This window comes from Raphanus sativus, unplaced genomic scaffold, assembly GCF_000801105.2.
Source record: "Raphanus sativus cultivar WK10039 unplaced genomic scaffold, ASM80110v3 Scaffold1029, whole genome shotgun sequence".
Classification (NCBI taxonomy): Eukaryota; Viridiplantae; Streptophyta; class Magnoliopsida; order Brassicales; family Brassicaceae; genus Raphanus; species Raphanus sativus.
In genome coordinates this window covers 1-25,985 of record NW_026616343.1, presented here as the reverse complement: position 1 = coordinate 25,985, position 25,985 = coordinate 1, and the positions used below count along the sequence as shown (strand labels likewise).

At 31.9% G+C, this 25,985-nt stretch overlaps 2 protein-coding genes and 1 non-coding gene across 3 annotated transcripts; 1 reads left to right on the top strand and 2 right to left on the bottom strand.

The window, feature by feature from the left end:
- Window positions 1-8,401: 8,401 nt before the first annotated feature.
- LOC130494246 (indole-3-pyruvate monooxygenase YUCCA6-like) lies at window positions 8,402-11,897 on the bottom strand. Its single transcript, XM_056998203.1, has 4 exons — window positions 10,681-11,897; window positions 9,431-9,679; window positions 9,211-9,333; window positions 8,402-9,059 (listed from the first exon to the last, which is right to left on the bottom strand). The coding sequence occupies exons 1-4, from the start codon at window positions 11,401-11,403 to the stop codon at window positions 8,811-8,813; spliced, it is 1,344 nt and encodes a 447-aa protein (XP_056854183.1). The 5' UTR covers window positions 11,404-11,897; the 3' UTR covers window positions 8,402-8,810.
- A 10,467-nt stretch (window positions 11,898-22,364) lies between these two features.
- TRNAF-GAA (transfer RNA phenylalanine (anticodon GAA)) lies at window positions 22,365-22,437 on the bottom strand. Its single transcript has one exon. It is a non-coding gene; the product is annotated as a tRNA-Phe (tRNA).
- Window positions 22,438-23,988: 1,551 nt separating this feature from the next.
- On the top strand, window positions 23,989-25,981 carry LOC108827270 (pentatricopeptide repeat-containing protein At5g25630; the record flags this gene model as incomplete). Its single annotated transcript, XM_018600649.2, is given in 7 exon segments — window positions 23,989-24,148; window positions 24,235-24,318; window positions 24,421-24,550; window positions 24,553-25,170; window positions 25,173-25,225; window positions 25,227-25,286; window positions 25,925-25,981. Coding segments are annotated over 7 exon segments (1,026 nt in total), but the record flags the coding sequence as incomplete, so codon positions are not given.
- Between the last annotated feature and the right edge of the window lie 4 nt (window positions 25,982-25,985).

Genomic DNA, 25,985 nt, shown 5'->3' with positions numbered 1-25,985 from the left:
CAGTAAGACCCTCAACATATACAACATTATATATATAAATATGCAGTGTCTTCAACACATCTCCTCACCAGAAGTACACTAGAAAAACACCAATGGTGGACTTCGCTATTTTATATAATTTTTTGCCTTCTCTTATAAATTCACTTTCACGAACTATATTTCAATCACATAAAACAAACAACACAAGCTTTAAAAAACTTTGAAACTTTATTTATATATCCACAATTTCGTTGAATCCTTAACATGAATAATGGGTAATATTTATGTCTATGATTTTTACATTTCTAATATCAATATATTCAAAATTATAATTCTTTAAAGTTTCTTCACTCTGCGCAGGGCGCATGTTATCACCTAGTAGTATAATATAATGCATCTAGCGTCTAGCGAGCACAACTTACGTAACCGTCCTATTTTAAGACATATTAAGCTGACACCTACCTTAGTTAACGTCGTAACTACGCATTGAAAAAGATGTTCAACTATCAACAAAATGTGACAACGAATTACGGGAATACAGGATAGAACAGAAGGTACATACTATTTTCATAAAATCACAAAAAAACTCAGAAGTCTTTGTCTAGTTTGTATACACAGCTTAGCGACAAAGACTAGCAACAGTAAAAGTATCGAATAAAAGGATGCATAAAATGGAATATAAACGAAAGGAATAAATTTGGATAAAATGGGAACAAACGGTACATTTGTGTTCAAAAATTCGATATCCATATTTGCAAATATTGACTTTTAATTGGGCTATTCAATATCGAAGAACATGAATGACTTATAGAAAATGGCGTTTTCAAGAAATGTTTTGTTGAGTAGGATGAACAAAATGATCCGATACTAAGTATATGTGTGTATAGTATATTGGAATCTAAGCACTTGTTCTTTCTCGTATATGTACGCTACGAAAGAAAAACAGAAGAGAGAAACAAATATCCAATAATGAGCATCCATAATCACGATCCGTCTTCTTCGATTGACCTGATAAAGGAAAAAGGGTAGAAGAAGAGTGGACCCTAAAGTGAAGAGATCTCTTTCGTAATCTTAATCACTTGCATTTCACTGGGAAGGCATTAGTATCTTCTGAGACCTTTTAGTTAGGACCACTCTATGCACCTCATTTCCACACTCACTTCCACTATACAACCTTTGTCTCATCTCTTGCCATGTGTGTGTGTGAGAGGTTTGCGTGTAGTGTACTCATCTGATTTTTTTTCAGACATGCATCCGTATGTAGCTACATTTTTTTCAGTATGAAATGTATAACAAATGTCATATATTTGTAAGAATGATTACATGGAAAACTCTGCGTAGAATTGTTCGGTTCACACTGCCGTAGAATATGAAGTATGTAATCTTTCCACTATGCCAATATGTAACACTATTTTCTTGTTCTTTTAAAAAAATTTTAACCTTAGTATCTTTCTTTCTTCCTTTTGCAGCCCTAATTTTAACACACATTAGAGCTTTCAGTGCATACTATCTGATCCTTGCTGGCATGCATAATCGCCAACTCATTCGTAAGAGTGCATGAACTGATGCTGATTGTACATTGATTGAAGATGGATGAAAAGATGCAAGGCAAGAACAATCGATTGACTGATTTTTGTTTGTTATTATTGTGTCTTGAAGAGTAACTTTCATCACATCAGTTGACGCATTTCTCACACATACCACGACGCATTTCTAGCTATACATAAACTATTCAAAAGTGTTGGTTCACAAATTTGAGAAATTTCGAGCCATGGATAGTAAGCGTACCATGATATAAGCATTTATCTGCATAAAATTTACAGCTGAAAAAGAAAAAAAAAAAGATTTTACAATTATATATATATAAATGTTTAAAATCTCAATTAAACTAAATTATGATAGTTTTGCATGACTGTTATTCCCAACATGATATCATGAATCTGAGGACATGATTAACTCCGGTTTTTTAGGTAGTATTCCTAACTCATGATTTGACATTTTTAGTTTTTTGTTTTTTTATATATTTAGAATAAGAGACGGCTTTATATCTTTTATTTAAAAGACAATTCTTAACTTTTCTTAATTAAAATCTAAGAAAAACTAAGAATTATTTCTTAGCCGAAGCTAAGAACTCCAGTTAAGAGAATGAGGTTAATGATGGTGTTAGATTTCTTTATCACTATCATGAGTCTTAGGTTAAATAATAACTATATCATCAAAACAAATCAAGTAATGTTTTGTTATTGATATGTTCAAGCCATGATAAGTGTGGAAAATGCATATTTTTGAATAAATACATAGTATTCCTTAACGATTGAATCATCTATTTATTTTTATATTATATTATAAATATGTGAATTTTCATCATCTGATATACAATTTGACATCATTGAAAAAATTAAGATCTAATGCATCTAGGATAGCTAATTAAAAAAACAAAAAAATGTCAAAGACCAAAAAGTTTAATCAAAACATTAGGACTTAGAATAAAACCTAGCTAAACTCCATTTGTTTAACATCAGTGTAATTCCAGTAGACCAAAAATTTTCATGTATTGTGTTGCAAAGAACACATGGTAGGTAAAATATCCATAAATTTTGATTCAATTTGTTGTTTGTTTCTATTAAACAAAAAAATTCGGATATCCGTAATTCTTACGAATAAAATACTAATATGTAATATCCAAAAGAAGTGAAGCAAATCATAAATACTAATAATCACTAGCTAATAGTAATATTTTTAAAAATGAATACCCGATCCGATCAATAGATGCATATATATATATATTTAATTTTTTTTGGATATAGCTACGAATCGAATCGGATTAGATAATTATTTATATAAAACAGATGAATACCTCTAATATCCTATTGGTTCCCACCCCTAGTATTAGGATTAATATTCTCCAACACACACCAGTCGTAGTTTTGTTGGCCAACGATTGAGACTAAAACGAACCTAAGTTGTATAACAATATCTGTAAACACTGAAATTTGGTGCGAAAACTATTGAAATGAGTGTGAGTTTCATTAAAAGAAGATTAGGTGTAGAAAAAAATAGGTTTTTAATTAGAAAAGAAGGAAAACAAAAATATTGGTAAAGTCTGGTGTGGCTTTTAATAGTTAAAATCCTCGTGAATAATTATGGAGAGATGTATCATCACGTCAAATCTGGTGACATACATATATTTAAAATCCGAGAATACTCTTTTTAATCACTGATCAATCAAAGCTTCAACTATAACCGTAGGATGATAGGACCAGTCAGGTTTGGCTGCTTGTCTTACCGTCGGATTTTCTTTTCCCATTCTAATTAAGTTTATCGAGGGAAAAATTATAGGACAATTTTATAGAAAGGTCCATTTGAGACCGTTAAGATAATGAATGCGAAGGACCAGTGAGAGTTAAAGCTTTTGGAATCGGATGGTGCAGAGAGAATTAGGACCATGAGTGCCAAATGTACGACGACAGCGGCTGGATCGTCCAGTGAGATCACTTCCTTTGTTGTGGTGGAGAAGAAGACGCACTAACCAGACTCATATGGACGATATTTCCCAATTTTCATTAATACATAAACGATCTTCTATTGTTTTTATTAAGTTTCAAACTTGTTTCCTTCTTCTATTTGAACTTATAGTTGCATCTTTTTTTTTATTAACTTAACTCGGAAGCTCATTTAATTGTTGTTAAAAAAAAACTAAGCTCATTTAGTCTAGTGGTTGCATCATACATTGTTCAGAACGGTACATTTATGCATTATATAGTAGATTGTACTCGATATTTTTAAGTATCCTTTAAACGGTCGACTTTTCGAGTGAAACTAAAAGCGTGCAGTGAACTAGAAATGAATGAAAAATGGCTATTGTGTGGCCATGAAGAAGCAGGTGTGGGGTGGGTCTTCCGTGCCAACGTCCTGTTGAAGGGGAAGAGAACTGCGGGAAAACTGTTCCAAGTATGTCAAATTTATGTTAGAAGATATGAAAAAATGGATGTATTATTTAGACCTAATTTATTCGAACAATGCAAATCAAAACCCCAATAAATTACTACCAAAGTAAAACAAAGCAGACTTTATTTTTAAAATTGCATTTTGACAAATTATATCTTAGCTATCAGTATTATAGAATTATTTTTAGGTGTCAAACTTTGGTTTCCGTGGCCCTAACCACGGATAATAGTCAAATTAACCACCATACCGCGTTGTCAATTGTCATCATTACTGCTTTGAACTTTTGGTCAATTGTTCAACTGAATTTTCAGTAGATTCAATGGAACTGGAGAATTGCCAAGACGAGAGCCACTTCGGACCACAAAGCAGCCATGTCTGGTTGGGACATTGTAGCTTCCCAAGTGTTTTAAAATAGTGACAGATCTCAATATTAAATACATAATCTCCAACTCTGAAATTTAAAACATACCATACAATCTTATACAGTATATATATATATATATATATCTATATATATTTTTTAAAAGTTGATATTATTTGTTTAAAATGCAAAACACAGTCATTGTCCGAATGAAACAACTATGGAGTTACTTTGCGCTTCTTCTCCGTTTGCAGCTCGTTAAATTTCAAAAGTTTTATATGCATCTTTAAAATGTAATATTCTTAGGCAGCAACTAGATTTTTCTGTGTGGAATAAACTGATGTTGAATAAGTCATTCTATTAATTCTATATTTTTCACCATTTAACTTAATGAAATGAAATACTCATTCCATCAATTTCACAACAATCCAAAAAATATCCCTATTTTTGGAACATTTTTGGAACTTCAACTCAGTTGTTGAATTTTGAAATATAATGATGTAGAATGATTTATTCTATTATTTCCATAATGTTTACCATTTGACATGAATGAAATGATATATTCATTTTATCAATTCCACAAACATTTCAAAAATATACAAAGGGAAACATTACAATTTAGAATATAAATGATTGGAATGAAAGTAATCTATTTTCATTCATCTAATTTATCTATTTTATTTTATAAATTATATTTTGTGGTTACCATTTACAGCCTAAAACATTTTTATAGAATTTTGATTTGGAATAAAAACATGAATATATTCCATTTTAACCAATTATGTTCATTTTATTTCATCCACTTTTATTCCATTAATTTCATTCCAAGGTTAACATTTAAAGAATTACACATCAAACTTTGCCTGATTTTTTTTGGGTGAAAACTACCTCAGTTTCTTTGGTTACTTGATAAAAACCCAAAGATACGTCCACTATTCATCAGCAGTCATCCTCATGTAATAATATGAATTTTAGTCCACAAAAATTGAATTTCAAAATAATAAATATTTCCTGAGAGAACATATGATTTCTTTTGTGTTGGTGGTCACAGCACATATATATTTTACAACGTAGTACTTTATTTGTATAGTGGATGAAAATCTTGTTAAACATGAACTCATTTTCTTAGTCTCATATATAAGATCATCTCCAATAAAACACAAAAAAATACTCTATATTTCACTCTAAAATATACTAATTCTATTTATATAGTGAACCAATGGAGCAAATCCAACTCTATAATAGAGTTATTTTATTTTAGAGTGAAATAAAGAATGGATTTTTGCGTACTATTGGAGATACCCTAAGATATGTGAACGCAATATCTATACCGTTTACTGTCGAAGAGCACCACTTTCCAACACAATCTGGTTGACAAGCCAACTATGTAGTTCAGAACCAAGAAAAAGCATAAACTAAAAAAGCAAAATTGAAGAAAAAAACAGCTTCAGAAAAAAGAAGCAGAAACATGATTAAAAAAGTAAGTGCTTCTTATGTTAAGAATGTGGGACTGGGAACTGTAAGGATATATCAAATCTGTTTGCCTACATGGAGTCAGCCACTACTAATTGCTTCACTAAAATTTTAATTGAATAAAAAGTGATGTTTCAGATTAAAGATTTGATGTTGACAAAAATAAATTGATAGATTTGATTTGGCATCTGAATATCTGATATTGTTTCCTAAAATTTCCCCAACAGCTTGGCAAAAGTGTAGGGCTCCAGCTTGTTACTTATGTGCCTTTTACAAAAGTAAACTTCTGTAAGATCTTTGTTCCCTTTTTCCCTTTCCCTTATGTTTGCCAGAGTTTAATGTTTTATTCCATATTACATACTGAATTAAAACCTCTTTAACATTTATGAAACACAATTATATGCAGATTTGAACAAGTTACTGCGGCCAGCATTATATACGCCACCATCAATGATGAAACTGCATGGTTTGCTACAAGATAATTTTCGTGATAGATTACTGCAAATAGTTTGATTTAAACTCAAAACTCTAAGCAAAGGTCACAGTTATTGTAACAATGTTTCTTTTTTAACATATTTTATATTCTTTTAAAAAAGAATTATGTAGATTTGAAAAAGTGATAGTGGCCAGCAGTAAACCTTTCATAGATGACAATTTAAACAATGAAACCCACATGGTTTAAAGTTCAGTGTACATTCTCTAATCACATGGCTTTTAAGGTCAGCGAGATGGCTAATGGTCCAAAGACTGAAGTGATCAAATCACAACAACATCGGATTGACATGCAGAGTCTTATTGAAATAAGGATTTGACGGCATTAAAAAAAGGATTTGACGGCATTCCTAGTTATTTAGTAGTTTTCTCCACCTTGGTAAATATCCCACCGGATGATATTTAATTTACAAAATTTGACTGAACACAGTGTGCAATGTACATTCATTTGGGTTACGATTACGGATATTCTGAATATCCGTAAGATCATATTCATCACTTCGCTTTAGATAATCTGTTTGACGTCACTTACTGCATGAAATAGTAAATTTTATTTTGTCGTCCAAAATATTCATAATACAGTGAAACCTCTATAAATTAATAATGTTGGAACTACACAAAAACTATGATTTTTTTATTAATTTATAGAGATTATTAATTTATCAAGATATTAACTGAACCAAAAACTAAATTTGAGACTATGAAATTATATTAATTTATAGAGATATTAATTTATAGATTATTAATCTAAAGAGATTATACTGTATAGTTTTTATTTTGCTCATTCTGAGGAATATTTTGTTTTCTTTCCCCCAAAATCCAATAGCAGCCACCAAAGAATCATAGGGACGCAAAAATTTCTGTTTAGTATCAAATAAAAAATAATCTAAAGATAATTTTAGTTTTAAAATTTTATCTAACAATTTAATATTATGATAACATATGATGTAGTTATAGAAGAAAATGTAAGTTATATACCATATCTATATATTTTTATTTTTAATTTATTATAATTTAAATATTTTACATTTACATATAATATATTATAATATTTATACAATCAAACATCTATAGTTTGACAAAAAAAAATAGAAAAATTGGGCTTTTACTCAATGATATTTAAATGATAATATTGATGATAAGATTTAACAAAATTTATATAAAAAAGAAAAAAAATCATTATTTCGCTACAACATTTCTAAAGAAACAAAATCAAAACTTAAAAATAACAATGTTGCTATAGCCTATTTGTGTGATTAGTAGTTGGTGTAGATGTTGTATACAGTCCAATTTTTCTCATCACTAAGTTTACAGTAATAAAGCTTTAATAATTTTTTTAAATCATAATTCTCGAAATAGTCTATAATTGTACACGTATTTTATAAGTCAAATGTCCGCAACAGTTTTTGGAGATTTTCCACTAAATTCTACGGCAAAAAATCTACATATTTTTTCTACAACAATTTTTTTTAAACGTACAGCTATTACCGGTCGGACCAATAATTCACCTTCTGTAAGTTTGGGTTGTGGTTTTTTTTTTTATGTTTAAAAAATTATTGATTTAAGTTTATGGCCGTAAATAAAAATTTGACTGTAAAAACATTCTACAGCCCAACCAGTCAATTCTTAGCGTATAACATTTTTTAACAGAGATGGAAAGAAGCACAAAATCAACTTCTTACACGAAACCACGAACCCAAGACAACAAGGGCGTAATTCTTCCAATGATCGACAAAGAAAAATCAGTATTGGCTTCGATTACATCTATCATTCTTATCATTTCCCATCGAATTTTAAAGATTCTATTAATGCGGCCAAGATAACAAATCCATGATAGAATCTAAATCGAAGCTATCTGACATGAGATCTACGACAGTTTATAGCTAGTTTAATTTCAAAAATATGACAAGAAATCATGTGGAGACCGTACTTCTAGCAATAATTGGGAAAAGGGTCAGCAGAATTATAAATGTGCAGGACTTAATTTCTGACAAATGTACAAGCAGTGGTCCATTTTAATATGATACTTCTACTAGGGAATGAAATCATTTCGACAACGAAAAATCATTGGCATTTTTCTTAGCTTTATTAGTATCATTATTTATTAACAATTCAATTGCTCATGTCCGTTTTAAAAAGCAAGAGTTTTAGTTAAACAAATATCATGTATATAACAAAAATAAACGTTCTACAAACTCTGGCAAAAAAATGAACTGAAAAAGGCAAGAAAAACAAAGAGCATACCTAACTAAGTAAAACTTAAAAAAAATTGAAACATAGAGAGAAGATGTAGAAAGATCTACGAAGTGGGTTATAAGCACGCAAAGAGAGAGGGTCCCCTCCTCTCCTTTGATCAGATGATCATCAATGCCCACCACAATCACAATCATCCGCACTGAGTTTCCTTTTCTTTCAATTCCCCAATTTGCATTGCAGCTGGAGATAAGTCTTAATTTAAACCACTCCTCAGTTCTCCCCTTGAACCCCAAAACCATCAGTTTTGTTATTTGATCGCTACCTGCGACTTCAAGCTATGTTGCTTCTTAATAGAAATGTATCATTCTAGTAATCTACTATAGGATTGACCAGTTTTTCTTGGCATGCATAACACTTGTATATGTCTGTGTGCTTGATATGATTTTCTTGAACACTCGAATATGTCTTGAGCTATTTTCTTTGCATCCATTGATGCTCCAAAAATTCCACGTTTTGTGAATCCGACCGCATATAGCCCACTCTCACCTCTCCATCCCTCTGGAAACTCTTGTATTGGGAATCCATCTTTCTTACTAAACATTTTATTCTCCTGCAGAATTATTTGTTTAAAACCCATTTAATGCGACTTTTCAACGGTTATATATATTTATAAGGAACATTCAAATTTTAATAAGAGTTTTATGATTGTTTTAAATAAAGTGGACAAGGATGAAAATAACTATATTATCATTATTGACTACCTTTAGCCAAGAGGGTACGTTGCTTTTATAGCCAGTTGCCAATATTATGGCATCAAATATCTCCGTTATTCCGTTATCGAACTCAACTTCATGTTGTTTTAACTTTCTTATCCCGGAACACACCTTTTGTTAGTAACAAATCCAATATCAGTCAGTAAACCGGTTCGTTATTAGCATTTATATGAACGATAATACCATATTTGATTAAGATATACAGTACCTTGATATCTCCGGTTTTGATCTTGGCAAGCGTCCCAACGTCGAGAACCGGAGTTTTTCCGGTGCGATTTTTGAGTTCTAATGGGCCTAACCGGGGACGGTTTAGACCTAACAGGGTGGTATCTCCGAGGATAAACCGGGAAACAGCCAAGAGGAAACGGTCAACGAGCCGGATGGGCAACCATTTAAGTAACAACATGGACAGCCCAAAAGTCGAAGTACCCAACATCTCTCGTGGTAGGACGTGCACCTTCACCAGTTAAAAAGAGACATAATTAGCAAATACTATGCATTTATAAAATTTCGAATGAGAAAATCATATTATATGTAATTTTTTATTTTTTAAAAAGTTATGAGAATATGTTTTTTGGGTGAGAATGTTTGCGCATGCTTGTGATAATCCCAATAAAGTGAGTGTTCTGATAGTTTTCATTTATAAAAATAGCATTTCCGTATTAAAGAAATTAGGTAAACTTTATTCATAAAACTGTTAACAGCATTGTTGGAACTTGAAGTCACAAGGCCTAATAGACAAAATAAAATCTTAAATTAGGATGAATACAAGCCATTTACATAGTTTTAAAACAAAAATTCAAAACAGATTAATAGAAAAATATCAATATTATCAAACTAAAAAGAGGTGTTCAAAAAAAAAAATCAAAATCAAACTAAAAAGGAAAAAATACATTAATTTCAAAAAGTTAATCTTTTGATCAGCTGGTCAATTAAAGAGTATGATTGGATTTTCCTTATTTATTATATAAATATAGTTGGGTTCTTTATGAAATAGTATAATTAAATAGATACACATTTTTGAAACATTTGTCATTAGTAAAAATACAATCTTGTTAAAACCATTCAATTAATAAGAAGAGTAAATAAACATTTTTTAACAAATCTTCAAACTAATGATGTTTTATATTGAATCATGAGTGTCCAATCAAAGTTCCTTTTCAGATATTTGACTATAACTAGAACATCTCAAAACAAGCAATCTTAATGTAAAATTAGAAGAAAAAAGTTTGTAACAAAGTAGATAATATCTTGAGTTAAAAACTTTTTTGGTTTTATCAGAAGATCAACTTGATTTTTTTTTTAAACATTTTTATGTGTTTTTGTTTTTTAAGCATAGAAAAACTATACAAAACATGAAAGAGAGCCAAACAAAAAAAAATATTGAAAACAAAGAAAAAGTTAATTTAATCTCCAAACTATTTTTCTTAAAACAAGAAAAGGAGAAAAGAGACTCACAGCGTCTCTGACAACGAGAGAAGGCTGAGCATCGAAGTTACAGAGATCCAAACAAACCTCCATGCCGGAGTTTCCACATCCGACGACCAAAACCCTTTTCCCGGCGAAGTCTCTGCCGCTCTTATAGTGACTAGTGTGCTTAACTACCCCGGTGGCCTCAAACTTCTCCATCCCCTCAAACCTAGGGACCACCGGCTCAGCATTCTCCCCCGTCGCAGCTACCAGCCACCGGCAAACATACTCCGTCGTGCCCTCTTCACCCACGCTCTTCACGCGCCACATACCAAGATTCTCATCAAACTCAGCCGACTCAACCGTCTGACCAAACTCCGGTCGTATATCGAACCTCTTGGCGTAGTCCTCGAGGTACTCGATGAACTGCTGTTTTGTCGGATAAGTTGGGAAGTGGTCGGGAAAGGGTATAAGCGGAAGTTCACAGAACTGCTTAGGAAGGTGGAGATGGAGCCGGTCGTATGTCTTGAGCTGCCATAGTGAAGCTATGCAGTTTGATCTCTCGAGTAGTACCGAAGTTATCCCTTTCTCTTTTAGACAAGCCGCCGTCGCTAGTCCCGATGGTCCGGCGCCTACTATCACCGGTCCGGTAACGACGGAGATGCGGTGCGGACTGTGCGCTGATGTCATCTTACCATGGTGGCTCTTTGCGGATGACAAGTAGTCATGTGCTAGTTTACCTTCCATCTCTCTCCTCCAACATAAATCCATCAAGAAAACTAAACCAAGAATCACGTCTCTCTCTTTTCTCTTGCTTTTATAAGGGCTGAGTGTGTATTTGTAATGTATTTAAAGTACGTATTCTTAAGAGAATACGAGAAGGGTTTGTAGTATAGAAGTGATGGTGGTGTTGACAGTAATTAAGGGCAAAGGACAAATCGAACAATTTGACATTTATGGCGTGGAGTAAGAATAAATAAAGAGGGATGGTAAAAAAAGTGTTTTGTCAAAATATTTATAATTGGTTTCTTGAAGGGAATAAATAATATTTTTGTGAAAGGAATCAAAGAGGTTAGGGTTTGGATCGAGTCTGCTGAAAACGAGGGAGATAGAGAGTGATCTTATCCAAATAAGAAGAATGAGTAAAGAGAGTGAGAGATTTTAGTTGATTTGTGTTTTGCTGAGAGTGGTAACCGGAGGATGATCAGAGAACTACGGGTCTCCTAAACCGCCGTTAAAACTTATATGAAAGGGAGATATATAAATTGTTAGTTTTGATGTGACAATCTCTCATATGTGTGTCTATATATATGTCATATGTGCTTAAAATGCTTAATAAGTAGAGGTGTTTATATGTTGCTCAAAAAAGTAGAGGTGTTTATATATTAAATGGAGTTTCTCTTTTCTTTTGCCCACCTATGAGATGTTTGTGTTCCACTACACTTTTTGACTCTTTACCTCATGGAAATCACAAAGATTGATGTAAGTAATCTTTTGATTGTCTTATGATCACTCACAAAGAATATGAGTTTAAAATATGATAAAGAGAATTTATACTTGTGTGTCTATTACATCATTTTTCATTATGGCATTAACAAAGTATAATAGTTCTACATTTAACAATCTAGCATCTACGTACGATGAACATATTCAATAATCCCCAGAAAGAAAATCTAGTCCACAACATATACAATAGCCGGCTAACTTACAAATTCTAAAAACTTTCAGTAAAGCTTTACTCCACAGCATATTAAATATGTGGTCGGTTAGCCCATCAACTGCTTCTTCTCTTTTTTTTTTATATCATGATTTAGTTAATGGTTTTGGGAGGAACGCTCCTCTATGAATACAAGGACGATGGCCACTCAGATTTTTATTTATTTGATAACTATCTAATAATTTGTTGATCTTTTATATCTACAGATACTCACTAAAACTACTTTAAAATTTACATCTGTATCAAATTCAGTTACAAATGCATTTTGTTGCTAGATAAAAGATATAATACATTTATATAGAATCTGTTTGATAATTTAAAAACATTTGGAAAATTTCATAAAAATACTCCAACTAAATTTCGTTAACCTTTTTAATCCTAATTTTTCCATTATCCAATTTAATATTCCAACTAATTACTTTGCTTATTTTAATACACAAACTTTTAAAAGTGTGTCCATATTAATACTCAAACTTCGTTATTTTAATAAAAAATACTAATAAGTTTCAATCAAAATTTAGAAAATCTTAAAACTTACAAAAGACCTCAGAAAATTCTAATTTTATTTAGTGTTTGAGAAATAAAATTAACTAAATTTTGTATAATATTAAATTTTCTAAAAAAATCAAGTTTTAATTATTGAATTTGGTTTCTTTTGAAATTAGAAATTTTTTCCTTTAAAATTATTATTATTTTTAAATTAAATTTTCTCCATTATTTATTTAACTTCTTTCCTAAATCTTAAAATAGATATTTTTGGAGATTTTTTTAATTTTATTTGAAACTTATTAGTATTTTTAATAAAAATAAACAATGTTTGGATATTAGAAGAGATACATTTTAAAAAGTTTGTGTATTAAAATGTGCAATATAGTTAGTTGAAGTATTAAATTGGATAACTTAAAAAGTTTGAATATAAAAAAACTTAACGAAATTTAGTTGGCTTCTTTTCTTCACAAAAAAAGTAATCTTTTTTTCTCTTTTGTTTAGAATTATGCTAAACCAGGGGAGAAGCCAGTAAGAGGATTGAGGGTGCATGTACCCCCATATTTTTTTTTAAAAAAAAGTTAGTGTATTTTTTCACTAATTTTTATATGTATCCATTAAAATTCATAGTTTTACAGATTTGTGCACCCAGCAGTAATCACGTCTAGATTCGCCACTGGCCAAAACCTTTTATTAATTATATCATTTTCGATAGTGTCATAATGCAAAATTTCCGTGGTAAACTATATTAGTAACTTTAGTATTTCATCGTCACTTCGTCAGCCACATAGATCGTACATTTGGTAACTTTGTACTTCATGTGTTCTCTTTTTTTCCTAAATAGTACCATTTTATATACATTCTTTTCGCCCTCTCAATAAGTCATTTTATTTGCCAAGCTTTTATTGGGTGTACATGGGCATTATTATTATAACAGTTTCTTTTATATTATATGTCAAGGAGCTTGCTTTGTTTTTAAAGGTTTTATTAAATAAAAGGTTTTATTTAAATAATAATAAATTTGAGGTGGTTGATGAGTGATTAATCATGAGTAACAGTATCAGAAATTTTGGCTTTAGTTAGAAACATTGTATAGCGCTAGGGGTGTCAAAATGAGCTAGCTCGCTCAGTTCAGCTCAGCTCATAGTAAGCTCGGCTCTTTCATGAGTTAGCTCAGATCAGCTCATTTATTATATGAGCTTCAATATGTAAACTCGTACTCGGATCATCTAGATCATGAGTTAAATGAGCTAACTCGTGATCTAACACAAAATAATTATAACTATATTAAATTAAACATCGATAAAATTACTTCTATAGTATTATTCAAAATTTAATAAAACTATTAATCATAAATAACTTACCGTGAGTTCTGAGTTACGATAAGCAAAGTGAGAGGAGACGTATATCAAATTTGAGATCAATGAAATTTGTGAGAGAGATGATATGGTTAACGTGGGTTTATATAGAAAATTTTGATAATTTCTAAACAGGATAGTCTCTTTTTTGTTTCTTCGGAAAAAGTATAGATAACTTTTAAAAGTTTTACTCCTATATTACTTATGTATATTTTACATTTTAGTTTTAAAGATAAATATGATAAATATGATAAATATAAAAATTATCTTTTTCCATAAGAAATGAACGAGCTCATGAGTCAGCTCATGTTCATTAACGATCGTTCATATAACTCGTGATCTTTTTTAAGCTCGATCATTAAACTCATTTATTAAATGAGCCTAAAATATAATGATCATACTCATGAAAAAATGAGCTGAGCTGAGCTAACTCATGAGTTGTAACTCATTTTGAAATCCCTATATAGCGCACGATATATATGATTAGTAATGTGAATATTAATGTGAGGATAAATATTTTAATGGATGCATCATTTATCTTTTAGAAGAAAAATATATAATTAGTACAGCTCTAATAGATTAGTAAAAAGTTAAGAATTTATTCATATTAGTACCGTGATTGATGGATACTCAATGTTTTATACAATCAAAAGTATCTTCATCAATGATATTATAGCGAGTCCAAAATAATAAATATAATAGTAAATATAATAATATATAAGTATCTTAAACTTGGAAAATTTAGCTTAATAATATTTTGGAGATACTTTTGCATAATATTTTTAAGTTTTGAGATATCATCATGTATTTAATATTTTTTTAAAAATCCATTAAGATACTATTGATAAATATGTTTAGTATCCAAAATACTAGAGAATTTCCAATGATATACGTTATCATGTACATATCTCATCACTTAAAAGTTAAACATAGAAAAGAAAACGTAACAATGATCAAATTATACTTTTGTGATATTTATTCATAATGTGTTTTTATGGATTGGATTTTTTCAAAGAAGTTTAACCATAAATAGTTATATTAAAATATTAGTTTTCTGTTAAGAATATCTTTGAAAATTTATATGAATGAAAATAGTGGTCATCATATCAAGTTTATCCCTTTCGGGTTGGATCAGCTACATATATAATATTGTGAATATTAACCAAGTAAATACCAAACTGTAAATGATATTTCTACAGATACATGATTTATGAACTGTGGACTTTGGTTCAGTTAAACACCGAGTGGGCTTCACCTGTTGCAGTCCATTTCTTCTCAAACCTGTAAGAAAGAGGAGAAACCCAAGTCTCAGCCCAAGAGCATTATGAATGCTAAATGAAATGCAGTGTTTCAGAGGCAACGGCAAGTGGATGAGGTTGTTATAACAAACTCATCAGATCTCATCGTCACTACGGCGAAGAGAGAGAGAATCATATCGAGAGAGAAAGATCAAGGAAGAGAGAAGACGACTTAGCTTTGAGATCACGAGGTTGAAGTTCGACGGAGTCACGAAAGCGGTACACGATCAGGTTGGATCATTCCGACGGTGACTTTCCGGCTTCATAGAGGAAGTGATAAGCTCGCTAAATCTCTCTTGTATTGCTCTGGTTTATTGGCTTACGCCATTGTTGTTGAGCTTGTAACCTTGATCAAAACATTTGATAGTGATCAGTTGAGGGATGCCGTTCCCTCTCCGGTGAGTAGATCAGCGAACACCGGGTGAACAAATCTTGTGTTGTTCATTTGTTCTTCGTTGCTTTGATCTCGAACCTGAAACGAATCGAAGAAACCAAATCACATTAACATTCAAGAAGCTAAACCTAACCTAATCGGATCTAAATACTCAACATGAACTCATGCGGCAATATCAAAAACGTTTCCCATTTCGATATATTATAATGAGATTCTGCAGAGCTAAAATAACGCCACATCAACTACATGAGGATGGAACTTTCGTTATAATGCATGCCGACTAATTGGTTGGTTAAGATAATTCAAAAGAATACCATGCACGTTTGTACAAACTCACACCACAGGTCTAACCCTCTTGACATATTTCAATGGGTTTTCTCTTTGACCTTGGAGTAGCATATATTATTAATATCCCACATCGTTTGGGATAAGTGTTTTTGGGCAATATATAAGTGCATGGACAATCTTCCACTCTTGAGCTAGCTTTTGGGGGTGAGTTAGGCCAATCACTAATATGGTATCAGAGTCCATGGTTAAGCCCAGCAAGATGATTTCCCAATATAAATAGTTGTCTACCTATGTAGCCTATAAAAATGGTCCATCTTGCTGTGGTATGTCCGAGATGTTGGGTTTGGGTTGTTTCCGATTGGACCGTTTCTCACCCACATCTCGAGAGGGGCTATTAATATCCCACATCGTTTGGGATAAGTGTTCTTGGGCAATATATAAGTGTATATGCAATTTTCCACTCTTGAGCTAGCTTTTGGATGTGAGTTAGGCCCATCACTAATATATATTTTCAATTTTTTCGTCATCTCGGATGTCACTGTGAGAAATCGAGACACTTCATTGGATGGAGATACGATTGGAGTAAAGATCCCAAGCCAGACAAATACACGCACCTAATCCATTTTGTTTAATTGGCCACTCTGAGCGTAAACGCAAGTCAAATAACATTGATCTAGTAAGTAGAAACCTAACCTAGAAACCTACAATACCATGTGTTTATTATAAATATACTACACTCGTATATACATATTGCGCGAGGTTTAACTAAAACTATGATTTTACTCAGTCCTATAACTTTTTAATAAAATTAAAGATATTATTTAATCAAAGATGAACTAGTACATTCACTGAATACAATTTTTATATAGTTTAATCAAGTTGAAAAGGCCATGGGAACTGAGTTTAAGTGTGAGATCAAACAAAAGTAAAAAGGAGAGACGCTAGTAGGCTTTCTAGTGCCTATAGTGTAGCGTAGGGGTTAGAACTCTTTTTTATAACTCTCTTTACGCTTAAGTCTAAACCGTCTTCTTTTAAAATTTCTTATCCGGTCAGAGTGTCATAAAACTACACTAAAGTGATGCTATGCAATGTTTAACTTTAGTAACCCTAGAGAAAACTAGGAAAGAAATTCTAAAGTCTCGCTCCAACTGGTAATATTGTAGGATTTTATTTGTTGAATGAATCGTTGGATTGGTAGAAGGAAAGAAGTTTTGATAAGAAAAAAGGTAGAAGGAAAGCAAAACCCCTAACAAAATAGAAGAAGATATTCAGCATAATAAAAATAATTAAAAGTGTTCCCTCAAATTTGATCCCGCAAACTTAATTATTAATCTCTTGCTAAGTCATTTAACATTTTCTGGTCTACAAGATGCATTTAGCCACTAGACTGCATTTTCTGATAAGCTTAATCAACAACTGCTTATAAAAATATAAATACAATTAAGATGGATCTATCGGTAATCACAAGCCCACTTAGCTCCACTTATCTGATAATATCGCTTTCGTCCCCACATTTCCTTTTGTTCTTTTTTCCGTTCACGAGACACTCGTGGGGAAGGATGACTTCTAGCAATTTATTACAATATTTAAAGGGAATTTTACACTGGACGGCTCATTTGCTTTACTTACAAATATGATAAAGAAAAGAAAACAAAGTAATGAATAATTAATCGTGCTAAGTATTCTAATAGCAATGGGATATCTAATTATTACCCAATCTGTCTAATGATTATAAGTTTAAGTGGGGGTTGTGAGAAAGAATAAAGCAAAGGTTGGGATTCTATCATGATGAAATAACTTAATTACATGCTTAACTAAAAACTTAATGTAAGATAAGTTTGTGGTAGTAGATATGTGTATACAATATTATAATCATATATACAAGAAATATACAGCCATCAGATACTGATTAGCGAATTACTATACATATTTAAAATTTACATATTTTGTGTAAAACACTTTGTTTATCCCGAAAATCATGATAAATGTTTCATACTAAAGTTATTAATAATTTTCTATGATAACTTTTGTTTTCATGTATTTTTTTTGCTATTTGTAAATCATTTTAGATCATTTATCCTGATGTTTTACTTATGTATCCTGATGTTTTACTTATGTAGTATGTATAGGAAAAAGATTTATTGTAAGACTTTGTATTTTCTATAGATATCATGAAAATATTTGTTCTCTCTTTTAAACTGAGTATTCGTCCACCCCTTTGTAAGGTATGCATAAATGTCTACTTATTATATCTGAAAGAGATGCTATTTGGTAAAATTTAAAATTAAACTCTTGATACTACTTCTGTTATACGAGACTCTAAATGTATAGTGTTGTACTCGAGATATCATATTTAAGTTTCAAAAATAAATGGGTGTTAAATAAGCAAATATCATGGTTGTTGTTTAAAGATTAGCTTCATCATACCACCATTTAAGTTTTATAAGATATCATAACACTTTTTGTAAATACATTTAAGTGTTTGTGTTTTTTTTTTAATTCCCTGCATGTTTAAGAATTAAAATTTCTGAATTTATGTAAGTTCTGAGTAGGCTTTTTTAAAAAAATATATACTGTTGAAAGTCAGAAAAATATTTTACCAAAGCATGACAAACAATGACACCAACATAATTTAAGAGATGATTTTATTTAATGAATAATTAAAAAGGAGTCATTTATGCATATTCAAAACTAAAAGGGATTACTTTTGCAAAGTTTCTAAATATAATGAGCAAAGACAATCTACTTTGCGCTTTATTTTCCATCAGGTATCATGCAAGCACATAATGCTGAATCTACTCGATAAAGACATGCCCTTCTTAGAACAAAACAAACTTAAATTTAACAAAGAAGGGAAAACAACATTCAATGCTACATATTGGCATAAATATTATATGCCAATTGCGTTTGTTTTATAGCGACCAACATTATAGATTGGGTGACCCTTATAGATCTAAATAAAAGTATTTACAAACATACTAATTATCTAGATAACCAAGTTATTTTGGTCTATTGTTCTAGAAGACTTAAGAACGATGCAATAGTCTCTGAGTTTGATTGTTATTGTGAACATTTTTTTATCAGTTAAGATCACATCATGCTTTAAACCCATTAGAAAATTTGAGAAATTCATTAGTTTACAAAAAAAAAAATTTGAGAAATTCATTGTTTTTATTTTTTGAACAAATATTAAATTTATTCAAACAAAAAAGGTCTTTATACAAACTAATGCAGCTTTAATCTAAAATAAAGTGTGTTTAGAAATTTACTAATTTGAGAAATCTAAAAAGAAAGCTCTACTCTATTCTCTAGAGTCAGACCAATTTGCCGTTGCATGGATCAGATGTTTCCCTCCTTTCCCTTGTAGTGAATTTATTCTGTTCCTGACCTTTTTTTTCCTGTTCTGTTTCCTGACCTGCTTATCAAAAAACTTGATAATTATCTCTGGAGGCTAATGAACTAAGCCATGTCTCCTTCTATTCCTCTCAAGCCAAAGTGTATGAACTAGAGCTTGAAAGACATATCTCAGAAGAAACTGAGTTGTAATAGATAGTGTACTAGCGGAGACAAGCTCAAGCACCCTGTTCCATTAGTATGTGTATCTCTGCCCCAGTAACTTATTTCTCAGGTTCCTTCATGTCTCCTCAGAGTAGTGGCAATCGAGGAAAAGGTGATCGCGTGTTTCAAGAACTGTGTTGCACACAAATAGTACATGTCTGAGAGTTCAATTGTAAAAGTCTATCTCCTGTAGCCAACCGATTATGTGCTCCAATCCAACTTAAATACCAAATATTTAGGAGTTCCCGAGGGAACCAGACTCCTTTATACAGTTATACCATGGGATAGTTGGTTGTTGAACCATATAAGTAAAATATTTTCAATATATCCCTAAACTTTTTTTAAAGAAAACTACATAAATATAAGTTTCCAAATCTGAAAAAAGGATTTACATAGAAATGCCACAAACCTTTAAATTCTCAGGACCGGTCCTGTATATAGTACTACGACTCCGAGGATCGCTAATGTGACTGAGGCGAATAAATGGTCATTGACCTAATATCAACTAAGATGCATGAGTATACATAGATGTACGTAAATTCTCGAGTTAAATTGGATTATAATTTGATTGGATGGCTTAGTATAAATAGTTCATAGTAGAAGATGATGTGTCAGAAGTCATTCGTCTGCATGTACGGCTATGTATATCCACGTCCTTAAACAATAGTCAGCGTTAGTCAAATGGAAAATATATTAGTGTGGTGGGTCGATTCCAATGGATTTAAAAAATTGAAAATAACTTTTACAAAGTAATAGAGATGATGGTTACACGTACATATTGGTTGTTCTGCATTTTACAAAATATTGGAGCCTGGTATTGTTGGGGGCTTAAGAGAGACCACCCAATCTGTTCTTAGGTACGTATATATGGGAGACTAGACGGATTCGCCTCAGTCACATTAGCAAATGTAGTCCTGTTAGGTACGTATATATGGGAGACTAGACGGATTACTATTATGGCTGTAACTGGATGGTAATAAAAGGAATAAATGGAACTAAGAATGATAGTTAGTGGAATTCAATGGAATTGAATTAATATTCAATTTGTTCTAGAACTATTTTTACGTGGAATGATATTTTAAAAGAATTTTGATATTTTTTCTAGAATGGAAATGAATAATATGGAAAAAGATGGAATACTCGTTCATTTTTTTCATTGCAACTGATGAACATTCTGTGGAAAGAGAAAGAATTAAGCATAAGTCTATAATTGTTTTTAATCAACCAATTATGCATTGCTAAGTGGGTGACTACCAGATCACACTCATCCTCCATTTGAAAACTTTTTCAAATTATTAGCGACATTTGCTTCAGTTGTTTCTTATCAGCAAATTATTAACAAATTTGATGAATTACTCTAGTTATTTCTTATAAATTGTAGGTTAGTCAACATAATAGAATGCAACTTTTGAGAGAGTGAAATTGAATAGAATGCAACGTTTGCAAATTCTTAAGCCTACTTTGCATCTTTCTCTAAGTGTATTAAATGTTTAAACACTGAGAATAAATAACATGTTAAATATTTGATGTTCATGGTTGTATTCAGAATTGACTGGTAACTAAAGTATTGATTTATATTCCATATAAACTATTTTAGATTCTTAACTTACAAGGATGTCAAGGAATGTAATCTACAACCCATTATATATGACGTTTTTATAACATATTTCAAACCAAGTTTCATTATAAAATTAATAACATATCATATTTAGAACCATGTTTGAAAAAATCATATCCATAGCTATTTTAGATTTGATACCATATAAATCAATCAAGTGAATATATAATTAAATGTTAAAGATATGTATTTTTGTGTTTGAAAGTCTGGAATGGTCTAGTTGCTATCTTTTGCAGACTATAAGCATTTATAGGGATGCGCAAAAGAACCGAATCGAGTCAAACCTAATCAATCAAACCGAAACCGATCCAAACCAAACCAAAGTCTATTATCAAATGTTTGGTTTAAGATTTTCCTAATCCGAACAAACCAAATCGAAGTCGATCCAACTGAACTAAGTTAAACCGAACTGAGAAACCAATGTCCTTTTGTTATTATTTGGATTAACATACTAGTAATATACAATATACTAAAATCCTAACATTAAAGTCACTATTAACTTTATTTAACGATGTTAGTTTTTTTAATTTTCTGTTTACTTTAATTAACTTTGTTTTGATTATGTTCTTATATTTTTTGTGGTTTTTAAGATTTATGTTTTAGCTTTATATTATATTTAATTTATATAATTTATTTTTAGGAAACATTGTTAACTATTATTTTTTAATTTTCTATTTATTTAGTTAATTTGATAAGGTTATGTTCTTATATACTTTTGTGGTTTTGAAGATTTTTATTTTAGTTTACATAGTTTATTTTTATAGTACCAACAAGATGATTTCATGACCGTATATTTATATTTTAAAACATGATCTTCTTTAAAAGAATTAAACTAAAGGAATCCAATTAAACCAGACCGAAACACAAACCGAACCGAAATCGATATAAACCAAACTAAATATAGTTTACTTTAGCTGAATTTTTTTTAGAACTTAGTTAACCAAACCGAACCAATAAAATACCTCTAACAAGCAAAGTGAACTTTATATTCTTTGAACTTTTGAAAAAAAAAACATGCGGTGAGCGTGGATCGAACACGCGACCTTCAGATCTTCAGTCTGACGCTCTCCCAACTGAGCTATCCCCGCTTGTGACATATGCACTCGTATATTGAATATATTAAAGGATAATTCGAATACACTTAACTAAAAAAGCAATCTAATGTGATACTGGAAATGGCAATACAAGAAACATCAGTAATAACGAGATGTATAGTCACGAATAGATAAAACATTTTTATTTTATGGCAATTTGACAGAAAAACATGCATAAAATAATATGTGCGGCGGTATTGAATATTCAATGCTGCCTTGCAAGTTCTTGCACAATATAACATCAGATGGAAACGGAGGAATTGATTGTTTTTTTGCTGCAGATTTAGATTTTTTACTTTAGAAAATAAGCCGTAAGATTTTTGCTTTGACTTTAATTTTTTTTGGCGTTGGATATTTTTGAAAGCACTTGATAAAAAGCTATAGAAAATTTGATTTCTAGAACCAATATATTTTATTTTAAAGATTTTGGATCGTAGTTTAAAATTTTATTAATAAAACTTGATTGATTTGGTTCTATTGCTTTAGAGAGATTAGCTGTGTGGAACACTCATAGTCATCACTACGGGTGGGCGTTCGGATACCCGTTCGGATTCGGATCGGGTATTTCGGATTTTCGGGTATTTCGGATTTTCGGGTATTTCGGTATAAGAGTATAAAACCCGTTCGGATATTTCTATACTTCGGGTCGGGTTCGGGTATTTTTAATTCGGGTTCGGTTATTTTGGGTCAGGTTTTCGGATATTTAGATTTTGCGAAAAAATTAACTTCTTCATTTCTCAAGTTTTTTTCTATTTAAAAATATAATTTTACTTAACTGATATTTTATTTTTAATACGTTGAATGATTTGAAGATAAAATCTTAAAAATAAAAGATACTAATTTGATTATTTAAAAAAAAAATAACTGTAGCTTTTGTTAATGCATGAAACAAAAATTTAGACATGCATTTTAAGCATTTTAAGTGAGTAAAAAATCATTTTTCTTACAATTATATGTATATTATCTAATTTTAAACCATGTGTATAAATTAATATAAATATTTAAACTATGAATATATGGTTAATGGTACATAAATTCGGTTATCTTCGGATATCTATTCGGGTTCGGGTATTACCCGTTCGGGTTCGGATATCCGATCTCTCATAATTCAATACCCGTTCGGGTATTTTGCTACTTCGGTTCGGATTTCGGTTCAGATTTTTCGGGTCGGGTTCGGGTGCCACTTCGGGTATCGGGTAAAGTGCCCACCCCTAGTCATCACCAATCACCTCAGATCTCATGAGAAAGAGATTTTGGTTTTGGAATGGAAGTATCTTAACTGCTTTGAAATGGATTATTTCAACTTGCCGTTTAACGTTTCCAGTGACGAACGTCGTGACGTTAACGTTTAAAACGAAATGTTGACCAGCTATAATGACGGGCTTCACTTTTTCATTACAGAAATTTAATTGGGCTGGGCCTATATAGGCCAATCGCTAAAAGAAATCCTGAAGGTTATTATTTACTCCATGATTTATTAACGATAAAATACAACAAAAAAACGAAAAAAAAACATGTGGACAGAAAACAAAAATTCTCAAAAAATTATTGTCTTTTAGTTTCCTTATCTAGTTTCGTTGTCTTCCTCATCAGAATTAACTAATTAATAAAATACTTTTTTTTTCATTTTTCTATGGAACCCATCTCTGTGTAAGGGCATTGAGACCTCTCCAACTCTCCCATGGACTCACGAAGTGAAAGACAGGTGGCGTTTCTTACTTCAGTTTCACTGCTCTTCTCTCTTGTTTGAAAAAACATTAGATTACATTCTACTATTCATTGCAAAGACAGATTCTTTTCCGACAAAACATGGGAGATTTCGAGAACAACAAAGCTCCTGTTATGTCTGAAGCCCAACGATCCACGCCTATTAAGGTAATAATCTCAAGAATCTATAGCTTAAGTTACTTGATTTGAGTTCTTTTTAGTTTGGTCTGATTTTTGAACTCTTGGTTTTTGGTCTGGTGAGCAAAAAAGGTTAACAAAGGAGGAGAGCATCAGTATCGCTGCAAGTCATGCGGCGAAGGAAGCAGCTGCAGGACAGTGAGGTCGAGAACGAAGCTGATGAACGTTCTGATAGAACGCGGACGTCCCCACGAGGCGCAGACACTTTCAAAACCTTGTCAGAGACAGGACACAGACCGTCTCTGATCGCTTACACAACTCTCTTAGCCGCGATGACGGTGCAGAAGCAGTACGGTTCCATAACCTCTATAGTCTCCGAGGTGGAACGGAGCGGGACAAAGCCCGACTCCATCTTCTTCAACGCGGTGATCAACGCTTACTCCGAGTCAGGTAACGTCGAAGAAGCCGTGCAGGCGCTGCTGAAGATGAAGGGGCTTGGTCTGAACCCGACCACGAGCACTTACAACACTTTGATCAAAGGGTATGGGATCGCGGGGCGGCCTGAGAGATCGTCAGAGCTGCTGGAACTGATGCTGGAGGAGGATAGTGTTGATGTGAGGCCGAATGTGAGGACGTTCAACGTGCTGGTGCAAGCGTGGTGCAAGAAGAAGAAGGTGGAGGAGGCGTGGAGAGTGGTGGATAAGATGGAGGAGTGTGGTGTTGAGGCGGACGCGGTTACTTATAACACGATCGCGACTTGTTATGTGCAGAGAGGAGAGACGGAGAGGGCTGAGAGAGAGGTGGTTGAGAAGATGGGTAGACCGAATGGGAGGACGTGTGGGATAGTGGTGGGAGGGTATTGTAGAGAAGGGAGGGTGAGAGATGTTTGAGGTTCGTGAGGAGGATGAAGGAGATGGGAGTTGAAGCGAATCTTGTTGGTCTTTAATTCGTTGATCAAAGGCTTCGTTGAGGTCATGGACCGTGGTGGCATCGATGAGGTAACTCAACACTGTTGATTTTAGTTTTGGGTTAATGCAGTGTTGGTCAGGTTGAGTAGGTAATAAATAGGCATGGATGTTCTGTTTTCTGTTTGATTTGGTTATTTTTTAAAATTTAGTTTAGTTTCGGTTTGGTTATTTTGGTTTTCGGTTCCTCTCATAATATACTTTGGAAACCGGCTAATATTAGAAAAAAATTGGATCCAATTCGGTTCCATTCCGGGTTTGGTCGTTTGGTAATTCTGGATAATATGCGTAAACTGTCCGACAATTCGAGTTTCAGGTTAAATATCAGGTAACTCCCGTAGAAAATATTGGATAGTTTGGATAAATTTTAATATTTTCGGGGTAAAATACTATTTTATTAGTTTGGGTTTTTGGGTAATTCGGTTTATAAATAATATTTTTAGAATAATTGGTTATTTAGAAACTAAATATAATTGATGTTTTAGATATTACATTATTTGTATTTTAAAATTCGGTTCAGGTTCGGCTTTAGTTTTTTTTTTGTTCTAGAGATATAGGATCCGTCTGGATATTTGAAAATTGGTTCAGTTTTGGTTTCAGTTATTCGGTTCGATATGGTTGGGTTTTTGGATAAATGTGCACAAACCTAGCAATAAGTATGAAAGTGGCAGGTTCTTACATTGATGAAGGAGTGTAAGGTGAAGGCAGATGTAATCACATACAGCACTGTGA